Source organism: Cheilinus undulatus, linkage group 14 (assembly GCF_018320785.1).
Source record: "Cheilinus undulatus linkage group 14, ASM1832078v1, whole genome shotgun sequence".
NCBI classification, from domain to species: Eukaryota; Metazoa; Chordata; class Actinopteri; order Labriformes; family Labridae; genus Cheilinus; species Cheilinus undulatus.
Genome location: NC_054878.1, coordinates 10,733,626 through 10,747,498, shown reverse-complemented (window position 1 = coordinate 10,747,498; position 13,873 = coordinate 10,733,626). Strand labels below are relative to the sequence as shown.

The 13,873-nt window shown below is 39.9% G+C and overlaps 1 protein-coding gene across 1 annotated transcript in view; it reads right to left on the bottom strand.

Moving 5' to 3' along the window:
* emilin1a (elastin microfibril interfacer 1a) overlaps positions 1-13,873 on the bottom strand; it is a 52,458-nt gene that overhangs the window by 3,567 nt on the left and 35,018 nt on the right. Inside the window, exons 3-10 of the mRNA XM_041805816.1 lie at positions 12,866-13,053; positions 12,361-12,460; positions 11,951-12,059; positions 11,695-11,859; positions 7,724-9,001; positions 3,487-3,901; positions 3,018-3,143; positions 91-108 (exon numbers count right to left, since the gene is read on the bottom strand). Coding sequence (XP_041661750.1) covers positions 91-108; positions 3,018-3,143; positions 3,487-3,901; positions 7,724-9,001; positions 11,695-11,859; positions 11,951-12,059; positions 12,361-12,460; positions 12,866-13,053 — 2,399 coding nt within the window. The remainder of the gene's footprint in view (positions 1-90; positions 109-3,017; positions 3,144-3,486; positions 3,902-7,723; positions 9,002-11,694; positions 11,860-11,950; positions 12,060-12,360; positions 12,461-12,865; positions 13,054-13,873) is intronic.

Here is a 13,873-nt window from a genome sequence, read left to right as displayed (position 1 = left end):
ACAATAGAGAGGTACAGTGAACAAGTTAGTACGGAGCAGAAGTCACAACAATTAATACTTTGATTACTGTAGAATAAGAACAGCACATACCTTGCTCCCCCCTGAGACCTGTGAAATAACAATAGATAAAAATAATCATCCAAATGTAAAATCCTGTATTTATCATCAGCACAATACGAGCAGATGCACAGAGAGTAATAATGGTCCTACAGCGTTTGATGTGAGCGAGCCTCAGCAACCAAATCATCCTGGTTTATTATTTTCCTCTCTGCTGTTCAGGTTAAGGTAAAGAGGAACAACAAAAAAGGAGATAACCAGGTATCAGGAGTGTCTGACAGAAATATTTTTTGATGTTCTTTCACTTTCCTCACTCAGCAGAGCTTTTAGCTTGCTTTACAAAGAGGAGATAGTTCTGCATGAACATCCCTAATTGAAATGTGTTGTGTTGACTCGTACTACCAAAGTTATACGTTTTGCTCAGCACCACACTTCTGTTTCTCCACTTCAAAAAAAGCTAAATTTCAAACTTTTTTATAGGAGAAACCTAGAGTTTCAAGAGTTAAATATTTAACAGATTGCGCTAGGCAGGTAAAGTTATCCACCTTATTCTGAGCCCTCATGATACTTTGTGTGAATTCTGGTTCTGACTTCTGGTGATTTCAGTCAAACCAGCATTTTTCCAAAGTAATGTGACACCAATCCTGATTATTAGTGATTCAGAGATCAAAACTATGCGGGGATCATCTGTTACATCTCAAATAGGATGGTATGATTATTCAGCTGCCTTCTGCTATGGAGGACAAAAAGGAAGAAATGGCCTCTTATAATGTACACAAGCATATTTAGCTAACTTTATTAGCTCTCTATCAGTATTTACATAGTAACAAGTTGGCTGGCATTCTGTTAGAGGTGAGACACAATTTTATATACTATAAAGCAGACACTTAACAGATAGATTAATGCACGCTTCTATCACTAACAGGCCAGACAATTGTAATGCATCCATTACAAAGTCCTTACACTGTTAGTTTCCATATTGATCTTAAAATTCTTTTTTAGTTATCACTACATGGCCTTTGCTCAAGACAAGTTCAAGGGATGGTTTAAGTCTATGAACCAAGACTGCCCCTTAGATCCTCTAGTTCTTCTTTCTTGGCTGTTCTACAAGCAGAATTAAAAAGTTTGGTAATTCTTCAATAAGCCGTGACAGAGCCTGCAAGAGGGTCTTAGGGGATTGTGAGTTGAAAAAGCAAGCTAAAAACGTATTTATTCATTTATATTTAAGTAGTTCTTTATAATTTTATGAGAATTAGTAGCAGTTTTCCAATTTAAAGACTTTTAATGACTTCAGATTTTTAATCTTTTATCATTGATTTATTATCTTTTACTAACTGTATTGTTTCTTATTTATTTATTATTTCCTTTATTGCTTTGCGTTTTATCTCTCACTTTTTATTTTAATTCTCTTTCCATCGTTTTGATCATTTTATTAAATAAATGTTGGTGTACACTGGTCTCTAAACCCTTTAACCATTATAACTTTATGTCAGTCACTTTTGCACTCTCCTGTAAAGCATTCTGAACTGCAATTAAATTTGTTTGAAACGTGTTTTTTAAATAAAGATCTCTAAAAAAACTGTCACAGCCTTATTATCCCACACCACAATGCTTGGATTTTAGATTCAGTGTGATTTGCCATACTGTTAGTTACTGGCTAACACTGTATTGTCACACTTTAAAGTAAATGAAGAGTCTGCAGAAAAAAATAGACATGGTTAACATGGTTCATGGTTTTCTCTAAGCAAGCTGACTTAAAGCTCAACATTAATATTAGCATAGATAATAAGAAAAGTATCATCACCAGCTTTAGTTTGTGGATGCTCTGACAATCTCATTATTCCACAAATAACTCCCTCTTTAAATGTATTTTTTGGTTCAACTCTTACATTATCTTAAATATTTCCAGTTTTCAATACATTTTAAATTCTATAAATGTAGCAGGACGTGTTCTGTCAATTTGGCTGTCATGGTGGATCAAACATTACAGACAGGACTTTGTTAATGTTGACATGAAACCATTGGATGCTGCATGAAAGACCGCTACATAACGTAGTCTGACCTGCTACAGGACGCTGTAAACACATGTAAAATCTCATGATTATTCTCTGCCATTAGCTGCAAATTCAGTCAACCAAGCTCACCCCCACAACACAGAACTCCACCCCCCAACAGTAATGCCCCATTAGGCATTTTAAGGTTGAGTAGAGACCAGCCCAGCTGACACTGCACCAACCTCTGCAAATTTATTCTTGATTTTTATCAAAGACTCCACTGATTGAGCATGACACTCCATAGGGTATATATACTGAACAATAAACCACTGTTTTGGATTCATGGATGAACTTAAAAAGGTAGAAATGCTGTTAAAAATAGTCCAGTTCATGCTGCAAACAGTCTCATTTGCACTTTTTTTCCCCCTTCAGTATGTGAAATTCATCCATGAAACCAAAACATTGGTTTACAGTGTAGTAGATACACCTGATAGACTGTTGGTTTTGTTAAACAGTCCTCAGTTCAAAACCAGAAGTAGACAGCAGAGACAGGCAGAGCTGAGCAGCGCTGGTTTCTACCTATTATAATTTGGTGTCTTGATTGAGTGCCCCCTAGTGGCAGAATTTATATACTCTGTGTTAAAAACATGATATAACTTAACGTCAAGATTCATTCTGGCAGGATCAAATCCAGTCAAACAGGGAACAGCATGCATAAAGCTGTTCAAGAAAAACATTTAGCTTCATTGTACAACCATAAGGAGAACAGGTACCAGAGCTCGAACAATTCAGAAAATAGAGCTTGTTGGTGGTTAGCCAAAGATAGAAATTTATTTTATCTACCTCTAGTATATAACTTGAAGTTCCCGGTAATCATATCTACAGTAGAGACCTCAGGAATAAGGTGGATAGTGATTAAACTAAAATTAATCCAACAGATCATAGGGTAAATGTCTCATCTTTTACCTGGAGGACCAACGATCCCCTGCTTCCCCTCTCTGCCAGGAGGTCCCACTCTCCCTTGAGGACCTACAACTCCTTGGGGCCCACGTTCTCCTCTCTCTCCACGGGGTCCCGCAGGACCAGGTGGACCTTGATCCAAAAAAAGAGACATCACAGCTGTGAAAAACACTCCTGAAAATCCTCTTTACCAGTAAAGGGTTCACTTGGGAGATTCTAAAAAAAGCCTGATCAGTAAGCCCAGAAAGCCAAAACATTTAATCTGGTGTGCTTTGTGATCCGCCTTTCACCCTCATGTTTACTTTAACTCCTTTATACAGACTTAATAGGCTCTTTAAGTGAGTGCTTCTCAGAAATGCAGCCAGGATTCCTTCTTTGGCCTATTTTTCCTTCATCCTGACCTTGCCTCCCTCACACTGAGAGCTATCTCTTATCCTAAAGTTAAATCCCATGCCCTCTGTACGCCGAGACTCACCCATGAAGTCCTGCTGAACGAAATCGTGGAACTCCTCAGCTAAGTCCAATAGTGAAGAGTTCAGTCTGTGTATGTCTGAGTGGACTTTCTCCAGCTGGATGTTCTGGATATCATCAATAATATCTCCGTGAGACGTCACCGTGACATTGAGTCCATTAACACAGTTCCACAGCCCAGACACGTGTCTGTTCAGGCCCTCCCTGATCTTCACCAGGCTGTCTGAGAAAGAGTCAAAGCGGTCACACACTCCCTCCAGCTTGGTGAGTCTTTGGTCCAGGCCGTCACTGGAGCGCCGGCACTCTCCAATCTCTGTCACAAAGTTGCTCCTTATTTCTCGGATCTCTTTGCCCAGGTTGCCAAACCTTGTCTTGGAGTCATCCACATGGTCGGTCAGCTCTTTCTGCAAATTGTCCACCTTGTAGAGAATGTAGACACTTGTTAATGTGTGTATTTTGGAAGACTTCCTCAAGAACAAATATTCTTCTCCACCTTTGCTCTGATTTGTTTTTATATAGTATCTTAAACACACACAAATATGTAAGTGTATAATCTAAACCATGTCTGTCAAGAACTCAGGGTTTGTAATAGGCTCAAATATTTTTACAACTATAATAATATTATGTCAAAAGACGGTTGGCAAGATAACTAGAAGGAATGTTTGATTGACGCTGAAGCTGTTTGGAAGTCATTGAAGAAAAGTTTTGTTTTAGTATGTACAGTTTACTGGAGCAACAAACGCATCATGAGCAAAATTAACATTAATGTTTTTACAATGATAGTTTGATCTTCTGTGTAGTTTAGATGGGGAGTCTAACATATCATAGTGCAGTGTTTCTGGTTAGTCATGGTAAACCTTCCTCTACTCAGGAGCCACAATGGTAAAAAATGTTTAAGCAAAAGCCACAATTAAAAAAGAAAGCATTTTAGAATAGGGACTATAGTGATGGTTGATCAAGGAATGAAATCATGATGTACAGTGTAATAAGAAATAAGGATCAAAAGTTTCAAATTGAAACTGATAGTTTTATCAATACATTTCAACAATCCTCATCCTTTTTACCACTATAGATACTTTTCTGTAATTTGGGGGAAAGACAAGATGACTATACATTTCAAACAGACCTGATAGCTGAGATGATCTTGTAAGTAGAAGTTATAAAAGGCTTTTATTCCAACTGTCATATCTGTTTTATTTAAATTCACCCAATACAGTTCAACAGTGCCCAGCCCACTTTTTCAGGGGCGCTGGCTCAGAGGCAAAATTTGCCGTTCAACCTCCCCGAAAAGTAAAATCCTTTTAACAATAACATTAATATATAAACACGGCTAAACAGCTACCTGAAAACCATCACTGTACCTTTTATCCGTGCTTGTCTTTATGATAGAGTTTACATTTTCAGTGGTTACTGAAGACTTCACCAATCAGAGAGCTGCTGTCACACTCTAGGATTGTGGGTACTGTAGTATTCTTGGCAGAGATTGAGAATAAACAATGCTTTTCCTTAAAAAGAGGTTAATATTTTACAAACTTCTGTAGAGGAGAGCATATATCATCGTTTTACACTCAGGTGGCTTGTGGTAAGTCAAACTTGGCTATTTCGGGTCATATTGCTCATAATCAAATCCACTATGGAGAAAATAAATGGGATTTTCACTTCCTGAAGCAGTCAGGTTTGGTTCAGTTCAGTTTTGCACAATTCAGCATAATAAACCCTGAACTTGCTTTTGTTTCCAAATCCTGTCCATTCAGCCTTGATAAATTTGGAAATCTGTCCTTCATAAGAGAACGAGACTAGATGTGGCTCAGCTCAGTAATAAGAACCTTTCATTTGGCTTGTCATTTGGTACCCATTTGCGCTTTTACATGTGTATTTAATAAAAGAAAACAGGAAACTGGCTCTGAAATGGGAACCAGCTCCTGTGGTTCATATGAAAGAGCCGACTCAGAGAACTGGCTCGTTTGTGAACAACTCATCATTACTCAGTCCCTTTCCCAGCAAGCTTTGTTGCTGAACAGTAAGTCAACATTTCCATTAAAAGCATGTTTGTGACAAAACCGAAAAAAATCAGCAAAAGAGGCTGAGCTAGCCTTTTAGCTCTGTATGAGACTCCTCGACACTCCTGTCTCCCTTCATCTGGCTTGATGTGTAGCATGAGGTCTGCAGGACTAAGCCATTTGTCATACTGATTTCCTTCAAGTCAGGATATTTGTTAACCTGTGGCTTCTGTAAAGTCTAGAAATCACGCTGAATTTTCAAATAGCTACAGCGTGCAGCTCCAGCTAGAGCTAAAACATAGTAAACTTACTTCCATTACAATTCATTGCTAGCTGGTGTTCGTCACTTCCTGTCCCCAGTATGACTTTCTCGCATCATTACAATCACTTGATTGTATACAATCTAAAGTCATTTCACTGAGCTGACCTTGACCACACTATAGTTTAGCCTGTCACCTTGTGTAGTTAGCTATCCACCTTTTAAAAGGAATCCTGCTGGTTAAGAGTTTTCAACTTTGTCAAATGAACAGTATGTAAAATTCCACCACCAGGGAGCTCTCACCCAAAACAGAAACCCAACATGACAAGTACAGACCAGAACTGCCCAGATCTGCTGTTTACTTCTTGTTTTGAACTGATGACTGTGTTCAATAAAAACTTCACACCATAAGGTGCATGTACTGAAAGGAAAGCCAATGTTTTTTTTTATTCATAAAAATGTTAATCTTGCAAAGCAGATGGATATGAGCGTTTCCATGTTTCTCACTGGCAAATCCATCTTGCAAAGCTCCCATCTGAACAGTTTGGGTTCGGTTAGAAAGTGACAGGAACAATCAGCGTCGAGGGGCAGCGCTTTCGGATGCGGCGGAGTCGTGCAATTATGGTGGAAGAGATTAGTGTGCGTGGATGCTGCTAAAGCTCCGGTTTTATCGGAACTTGATGACATTTCTTCATTAAATGAAGAACAAAAAACTACAGTGAGTTGTTTTCTTTTCAAAAACGACAAAAGTCGTGTACTGACATGTCTACAGTCGCCATGGTTCGTGTTATGCAGTTTGGTCTCTAGGGAGTTTACTCTTTCGGTAGGGTGCAGGCACAGCTTGTTAGTGGCTATGTCATGTGTTTTGTTACTCTGATTGGATCATAAAGATTTGACAGACAGAACGTTCATCCAATCACCCTCCAATTTTTATTTTTAAAGCCTCTGCCCTTTCCCAAACGCTGTGTATGAGTGGTTTTCCAGATGGATACATGAAACAAATCCATCTGGATGTCAGGTTATAAAAATCTCATAACAAGGCAGAAATTTTTTTAAAAAGGCACTTCTGTGTTCACGCTGGAAGCAGTCCCAGGATGCTCATGTGCCCTGGAGGCTGCGCTAGAGCACATGAGCATCCTGGTACCACTTTAAGTGCTTTTCTCTCTCCTTCTAAGAAGTTTAGGAATGAAACCAAGATGTTGGTTTTCTGTTGAGTAAACATGCCTTATGGTGTGCCATTTTTATTGAACAGAGTCCTCAGTTCAAAACAAGAGGTAGTATTGAGAAGGAGGCTGTGGAGGTGGCTGGGCTGAGCAGTGCTGGTCTCAAGTCACTAGAAATGCGAAGTGTGGGGGCATCAGTGTTACAGAAGTGAATTTGGGTGATTGGAATCCCAATCCATGGCAGCCTCCATAAAACACACATCATTTCAATTATAAAAAATTAATAATTTATCTGTCTTTAAAAATTTTAGGAAATATCGAAGACACTGTAAGATGCCAATAAAATGTATATAAAGTAGCAATGGTCAAAGTTCAAAATATCATAGACATTTCAGTCCTGAAAGTCTGCATACTGTATCTGTAAATTAACATAATTGTCTTTAACATGCATGTATGGGGTTAGCGCTGTTGCCTCATAACATGCAGGTCCCTGGTTTCGCTTCCTGGTCAGGGCCTTTGTGTGGGTTCTCTCCAGGTACTCTGGCTCATTAGGTGATTTTGATCACTCTAAAATTGGCTGTAGGTGTGAATATGAGCATGCCTGGTTGTCTGTTTTTATATGTCAGCCCTGCGATTGACTAGGGACTAGTCCAGGGTGTACCCTGCCTTTTGCCCAGTGACAGCTGGGATAGGCTCCAGCCCTCCAACCCAGTGATAAAACTTTGAGTGTGCAACATTTACGGCTCAATTAGACTAGACATTTTTAAACTGCCAATTAGTGGCCGTCACACTATCCTTATAATCAGCAGATCACCTTACCTCAGAGAGGATGTTGTCCTTAGTGTTGGTCAAGTCAGTTATTGTGTTTCCATGCCTCTGTACAGTCCTCCCCAGGCCCTTTATGGTATCGTTGATGGAGTTAAATTTAATGAAAAACCCAGCCAGCTCTCCTTGGATGGACTTCAGGTCCCCTCCTAACCTCCCAGTATGGACGCCATGACCATCTAGACGATTCTTCAGATCATCTATGTTGATTTTACACTGCCCGGTACATTCCTCCACCTCCTCTCTGAGTCGTCCTACCTCCTCCTGAAGGTTGGAGCATACTTGAGAGCAAACAGATTCTCCTGAGTCCACCTTTCTCCGCAGATCTGTTAGTTCTGTCTGGCATTTGTTAAGGCGGGTGTTGGTGGAGTTGGTGAGTAAACGTAACTCGTCTTCTATACTGCTGCAGATGTAACAGTCCTCTAAATCACGGCCCAATGTTTCGACATCTGTGACGATCCTGTTGAAATTCTCACCATCTTCTCCTGTTAGATCCTTTATCTTTTTAACATCATTTGATAAGTCGATCACTCTGTCAAGCAGTGAGTCTCCGGTAACGGACAAATCTTTTAATCTTGTGTTAAACTTTTGAATCTCCTCTTCATTGGCTACAACTCTCCACTGTAAGGTTTTCACAGTTTCATCAGTCTTTTTGCCTTTTCCGTTAGGTCCACACGTCTCATTGCACATATTTGTGGTTGATGTTAGCCTTCTGTCCAGGAAGGTTGTAATGTTTTCTAGCTGACCTAACCTCCTGCTGTGATCAGTGACTGTGTCTCCAAGAACAGCCACGTCCAGCTCTAGCTTACCAATCTTGAAGCTGTGGTCGTCCAGCCTGCTGACGACCATGTTACGGAGCTGCGTGACGTCTCTCTGGACACTGTCCTTCACGTTATTCCCAGTGTTAGTACACCTCTGCTCTGCTTTTCTCACAGTACTATTCAATCTCTTTTCCAGTTCTCTCAGTCTGCCATTCAGCCTGTCCTCCGTCACTCTTCCCTTTCCTCCACCTGTCCCAGCTAGCTCTTTATCCAGGCGTCCTTTAATGGTGTCACATTTACTTGCTGTGGTTGTGACACGGACTTCTACGTCAGACATCCTCTTCTCTAGCTCAGTGACGGTGTTACAACAGGCCTGAGAGCGTTCTGTCTCTCTGCGGGAGATGTCCAGACTTTGTCTCAGGTGCTGGTCCAGTGAGCCAACCAGCTTCTCCAGGGCTTGGATACGCTCCCGGTCCTCTTGCTGCTGGCGCCTCAGGTCCTCCACACCCGCCTAAAAAGAGACAGGCAGAACAAGAATGGTTAAATGTATTGATCTTGTTCTTTACATGTTTTTTACATGTTTTCTGAAGTAAATGACAGGAAAAAATGAATCTCTACATGATATTCTTATTTTTTTAGATGCACCTGTATTTCTCATCCATTTGGAAACCCTCTTATACAAAGTGTTTCAGAAGTGCAGGGCTTTTAAAAAAATTCTTGGAGGGTAACTGGACAAATGTTGTCAACAAGAGCAACAAGATAAAATGAGGCAGTAGACATACACAGCTCAGGTAAGTAACATGAGCTTAGCAGGCTGGTGCTGTGGTATTTTTATGAACAGGGGAGCTTGTTGGTGGATCAAACTAATGGCGAGGCTGGTTGAGAGAAGAGCAAACACATCTCATCCACCAAGAAAACCTTTGAGTGCAGTTCCTTGCTCCTCTTTCAATAAAGAAAATGTTGTTCAGATTTAAAATAACTGCTGCTAAAGCTACATACAATCTAAATGCTTGGATTGCCCAGAGCTACCACCTCATTCTCCTTAAATGATGCTTATTGGTCAGGTCCATTCTCAAACTGGGAATAGTCATTTAAGGTCTTGTACACACGTAGCTGAGTATTTTCTAAAACGAATATCCCCCTTCATTTGTTTTTAAAAACACTTTTGTCCACATCTGATTGTTTACAAAAATAAACTCGTCCACATGTAACCGGCAAATCCGCCGTTAAATGCTGCCCTAAGTATGCCAAACCCATAGATGGCAGTGTTTTTCAGATGTGAAACCCATGCCAGCCAATCAGAATAAACTTCTGTCATTCTGTCTCTTCCGCCAGATTCAAACACGACGCAAGCTGTGACGTTTGAGAACCAAAAACTTCATTTCCCGGCGTACACATGTAACCACAAAACCGGAGTTTTCCAAAATCTCCACTTTGGCCGGAGTTTTCAGAAAAGATCATTTTTAGTGACGTAAAACTGCGGTTTCGTGTGGATGACAGGCCTAAACGTATAAAAATATATGCGGTTTCCCAGATACCTGGCTACGTGTGTACAAGACCTAAGATTGCAGCTTTGCAAGATGGATCAGCCTGATGACAGACATGGAATCTGGCCAATACATCAGCTTTGCAAGGTTATGTCCATGGAGCAGGATTGCAAAAACAGTTTCTAAATATGTAACACACTTCCCTGCTTGTGAAGGTACCTTGCAGGGGGTGGTGGGGGTTGTCTAAGATGCAGAGCAGTTTGTTGAGGGTGCTTCTCTCTGCCACAGTCGCAAGATAGACTATCTCCCACCCCATCTCACAGAGATAGCCTTCCTTGCCAGCCTGTCCTGCAGCTTCACATCCCTCCTCATGCTGCTGGCCCCCACAGACTAGTAAAACATCTATAACAGCTTTTTAAAGATGTTGAAGGACCCTGGCCTTTTAAGGAAGTACAGATGGCCCTCTCCTTTTTAAAGCTGGGTATCATTGGGTTTTTTCCCATGCCGGTGCAAAATTAGTACATTTAAAGGGTGCCAATGCCTCATCAGTGCCTGAATTGATACTTTTAAGAGGAAGAAATCATCTTTAAAGTCTTGAGTTAAATAAAAGTTGCCGTGGTATTGTAAATGATTCAAAAATAGGATGCCAAATGAGCATATAAGCAAAGGAAACAGGTGCCATTTCTTTACATAACATATTTCGTCCCATTCCTTTGGAGTGGCGGGATCGCGCTGGGGTTATGAAATGAAGCACCAAAATCTGTCTTGCAATTCGACACAACGGGTATTAGACGTGTTGGTACCAATACTATGGCGGTACCAGATTTTGATACTCATCCAGAGTTGCTTCCTGTGGAGAATGTCTGTGTTTGCTGTCCTGTACAGCCTTTTTTCCAACTGTAGCCCCAGGTATGTGTAGGTCCTCACCATCTGTAACACCTCTGCAGTGCCACAGACTGATTGCCTCCATGCCACTCCATACTGATGCAATAATTTGTGCAAAAAGAACCTGCCCCAAGAACTGAGTGCAGAAATTATATACTTGGCAGATGGTCAGCATTTCTACATTATAAATCCTTTTTTGTTTTATGTAACATTTTAGTTTTTGAAATACTGGATTTTTTGATTTTCACACTGTAAGCCATAATCACCAAGAGTATTACAAAAAAAGGCTTAAAATATTTTTACTTTTTATGTGAAATTGATCTGGAATTTATGAAAATTTCACTTAACACATGTGATATAATGATATTTTGAGATACACCTGTATTTCTAGATACTGAAAGTCAGGTTAAAAAGGAAAACATGACAAAGACACTGAGTAAAAGAGTCATTTGCAATTCCTCAAGGGTGTAAGATTAACAAAAATTGCTGGATTTTCGTTCAGTCCTAACCTTCCAATCCTTTAAAAAAGCTCAGTCATAGTGGTTTGACCACAGGATACATGCGTCCCATTTCTTATTCTTCAATGATGCAGCGGTTTATAGAGGAATGCATTTTTCATTTATAACAGTCTGCAGGTGGCTAATATTTGTCTGAGCTTCAGGCAGCGGAAATCACTGACAGAAATCTATGTGAAGCAAAGTTAATACATTTTATGGCTGAGCAAACTATGACTAGAAATAACACATCATGACATCAGTAAATACCAGGAACAAAGGAGAGCAATGTCTGCCCCTGAGGCCTGCAGCTCTGATTTGTCCATACTAAGCCTTACCTGGCAGGAGGAGCAGGACAAAGACACCCTTCTCTCCAGCTCCGTCAGTATCTCTTCCTTCAGAGTATTCAGCTGGTTTCCCCCTCCTCTGGCCGCTCCGTCCAGCTCATTTCCCACTCCATTCACAAGGTGGTTGTTGATGGTAAGCAGGGTCTGGTCATGGAGCTGAAGAAGACAAAGTCCAATCATGGTAAAATGGTCTATCTCTGAATTATGGTTACATTACATACAAGACATGCCCAGAGATAAAGTTTACTTGTGTCCTGTTGTAGAGCTGGTCCAGCTTAGTCTGGATGCTGTTGATGGTTTCCTTCATGTGTGGCTGAGCTGAATCAGCAGGGACAATGGCCCCATTCAGTCCAGGTCTACACAGAACAAGGATAAAGGTCTCTTTAAGTTTAGGATGTTTTTTAGATATTAAAGAAGTACATGATGGATTAGACAAAAACAAGTATTCAAGTACAAACTAAAGTATTTTCCAGTGGATGCTTGGAGACAATGCAAGATTATACACATGCAGTTTGTTTATGTAGCATCACATTAGGTTTTTTGAAGATTTCCTTTCGTATGTCTTCTCACCCTAAAAAAATATCAATATATCTTGATAAAAAAACTGTTTTGTCAAAAACTTGTGTGAATTATTAAGCAAAAACAGCATTTACATACAGCCTCTGATTTATGCCATGAATGGTGGTCTGCATGTTGTGGAGGTCTTTGGTCAGGCCACGGATTGTGTCCTCAAGCTGTCTGATCTTCTCTGAGTCACCTGAAGTCAAAAAAGAAGGGGAAAAGAAGATGTAAAATTGAAAAAAAAAAAAAAAAAAAAAATATATATATATATATATATATATATATATATATATATATATCATTTGTTAAGATGCTACAGGCAAAAGCCAAGGACTGTAAATAGGAAACAAAATATATATATATACACATACATAATGCAAATGTATCAATTTTCTCCATAACCCATTGTTGCTTCTGTAAAATAAAACTCAAGCGCGTATGAATTGGATATCAAAAACAACACAATGCGCAGATGGTCCAAGCCAACAAAACCATGTCAAACAGAAAACTATTCATTAAAAATTGAAATACCAAATGAAAACATAAAACTATTTCCAGAGTAAGTGTGGTTTGCCTTTCAGGGAGCTTTTAAACAATCTACCTTCTCCACTCTGTCCGCCGCCATTGTTATACCCAGTTGTTGTGACACGAGGTCGACCTCCGTGGTCTGTGGATCCTCTTGGCCCATCTTGGCAGTCTTCTCCAGAATAACCATGGCAACATTTCCACTCCATTTCTGTCACCATTTTGTAGGCGACCTTATACCTGGGCCTTCTGTACGTGCGATACCTGCGGATAAAAGGGAAAGATAACATTGTGACTAACAATGTCAGTCACAACAGCATTTAACACTTGTATTGTGAGCCTGATAACATAGAAAAGGACCCAGAGTGTTGCCTGTACCCATGTGAGCACTGTTAATGTTATTTGTGTGACAAACTTAAGGCCTTATTTTGATGATTTAACCCTCTGAACACTGAGCCTATTTTTTAGGTTTCTGCTTGAAAATTGCATACCCATAATAAAATGGGTAAATCTCTGCAACCACAAGGTCTATTTGAATAATTTGGTGTCATAGTAAAGGAATTCTGTTTTTTTTTATTTTTACAAAAAATATATATTACAGCTATAGTCTGAAAAAGTGATTTCTGTTTTTGTGATTCTTTGGCCTCTATCTCTCTGATATTTTGGTGTAGACTGCTTTGGCATATATCATTGAAATCTGTGGAGTCTCTGCTTTCATTTGAGGTGTCAATCGTGTGTTCTGCATTAAATGTTGTAGTGGTAGTGCCGGAAATATGGTGAGTGGGTTGACACAGCGGAGCTGTACGGAGTTTGATATGTCGTAGATCATTTAGTTGTTATTTGAGTTGTGTTTGGGGCAAGTAAAAAAGGTTTATATAGTCTTGTAGCCCAGGTTCTGCTGTTTAGTTTGATGTGCAACATTATTTTATTCTTTCGTGATTAGTGCATTATTTCACACTATTTTTGCCAGTGCCTCCAACAACTGGGGCACCTGAGGGTTCAAGAGGTTAAATTGCATTTCCTGAAGTGCATGATGCACAGCAATTTGGTGCATGTCCATCTACATTTCCCAATTTAATAGCGC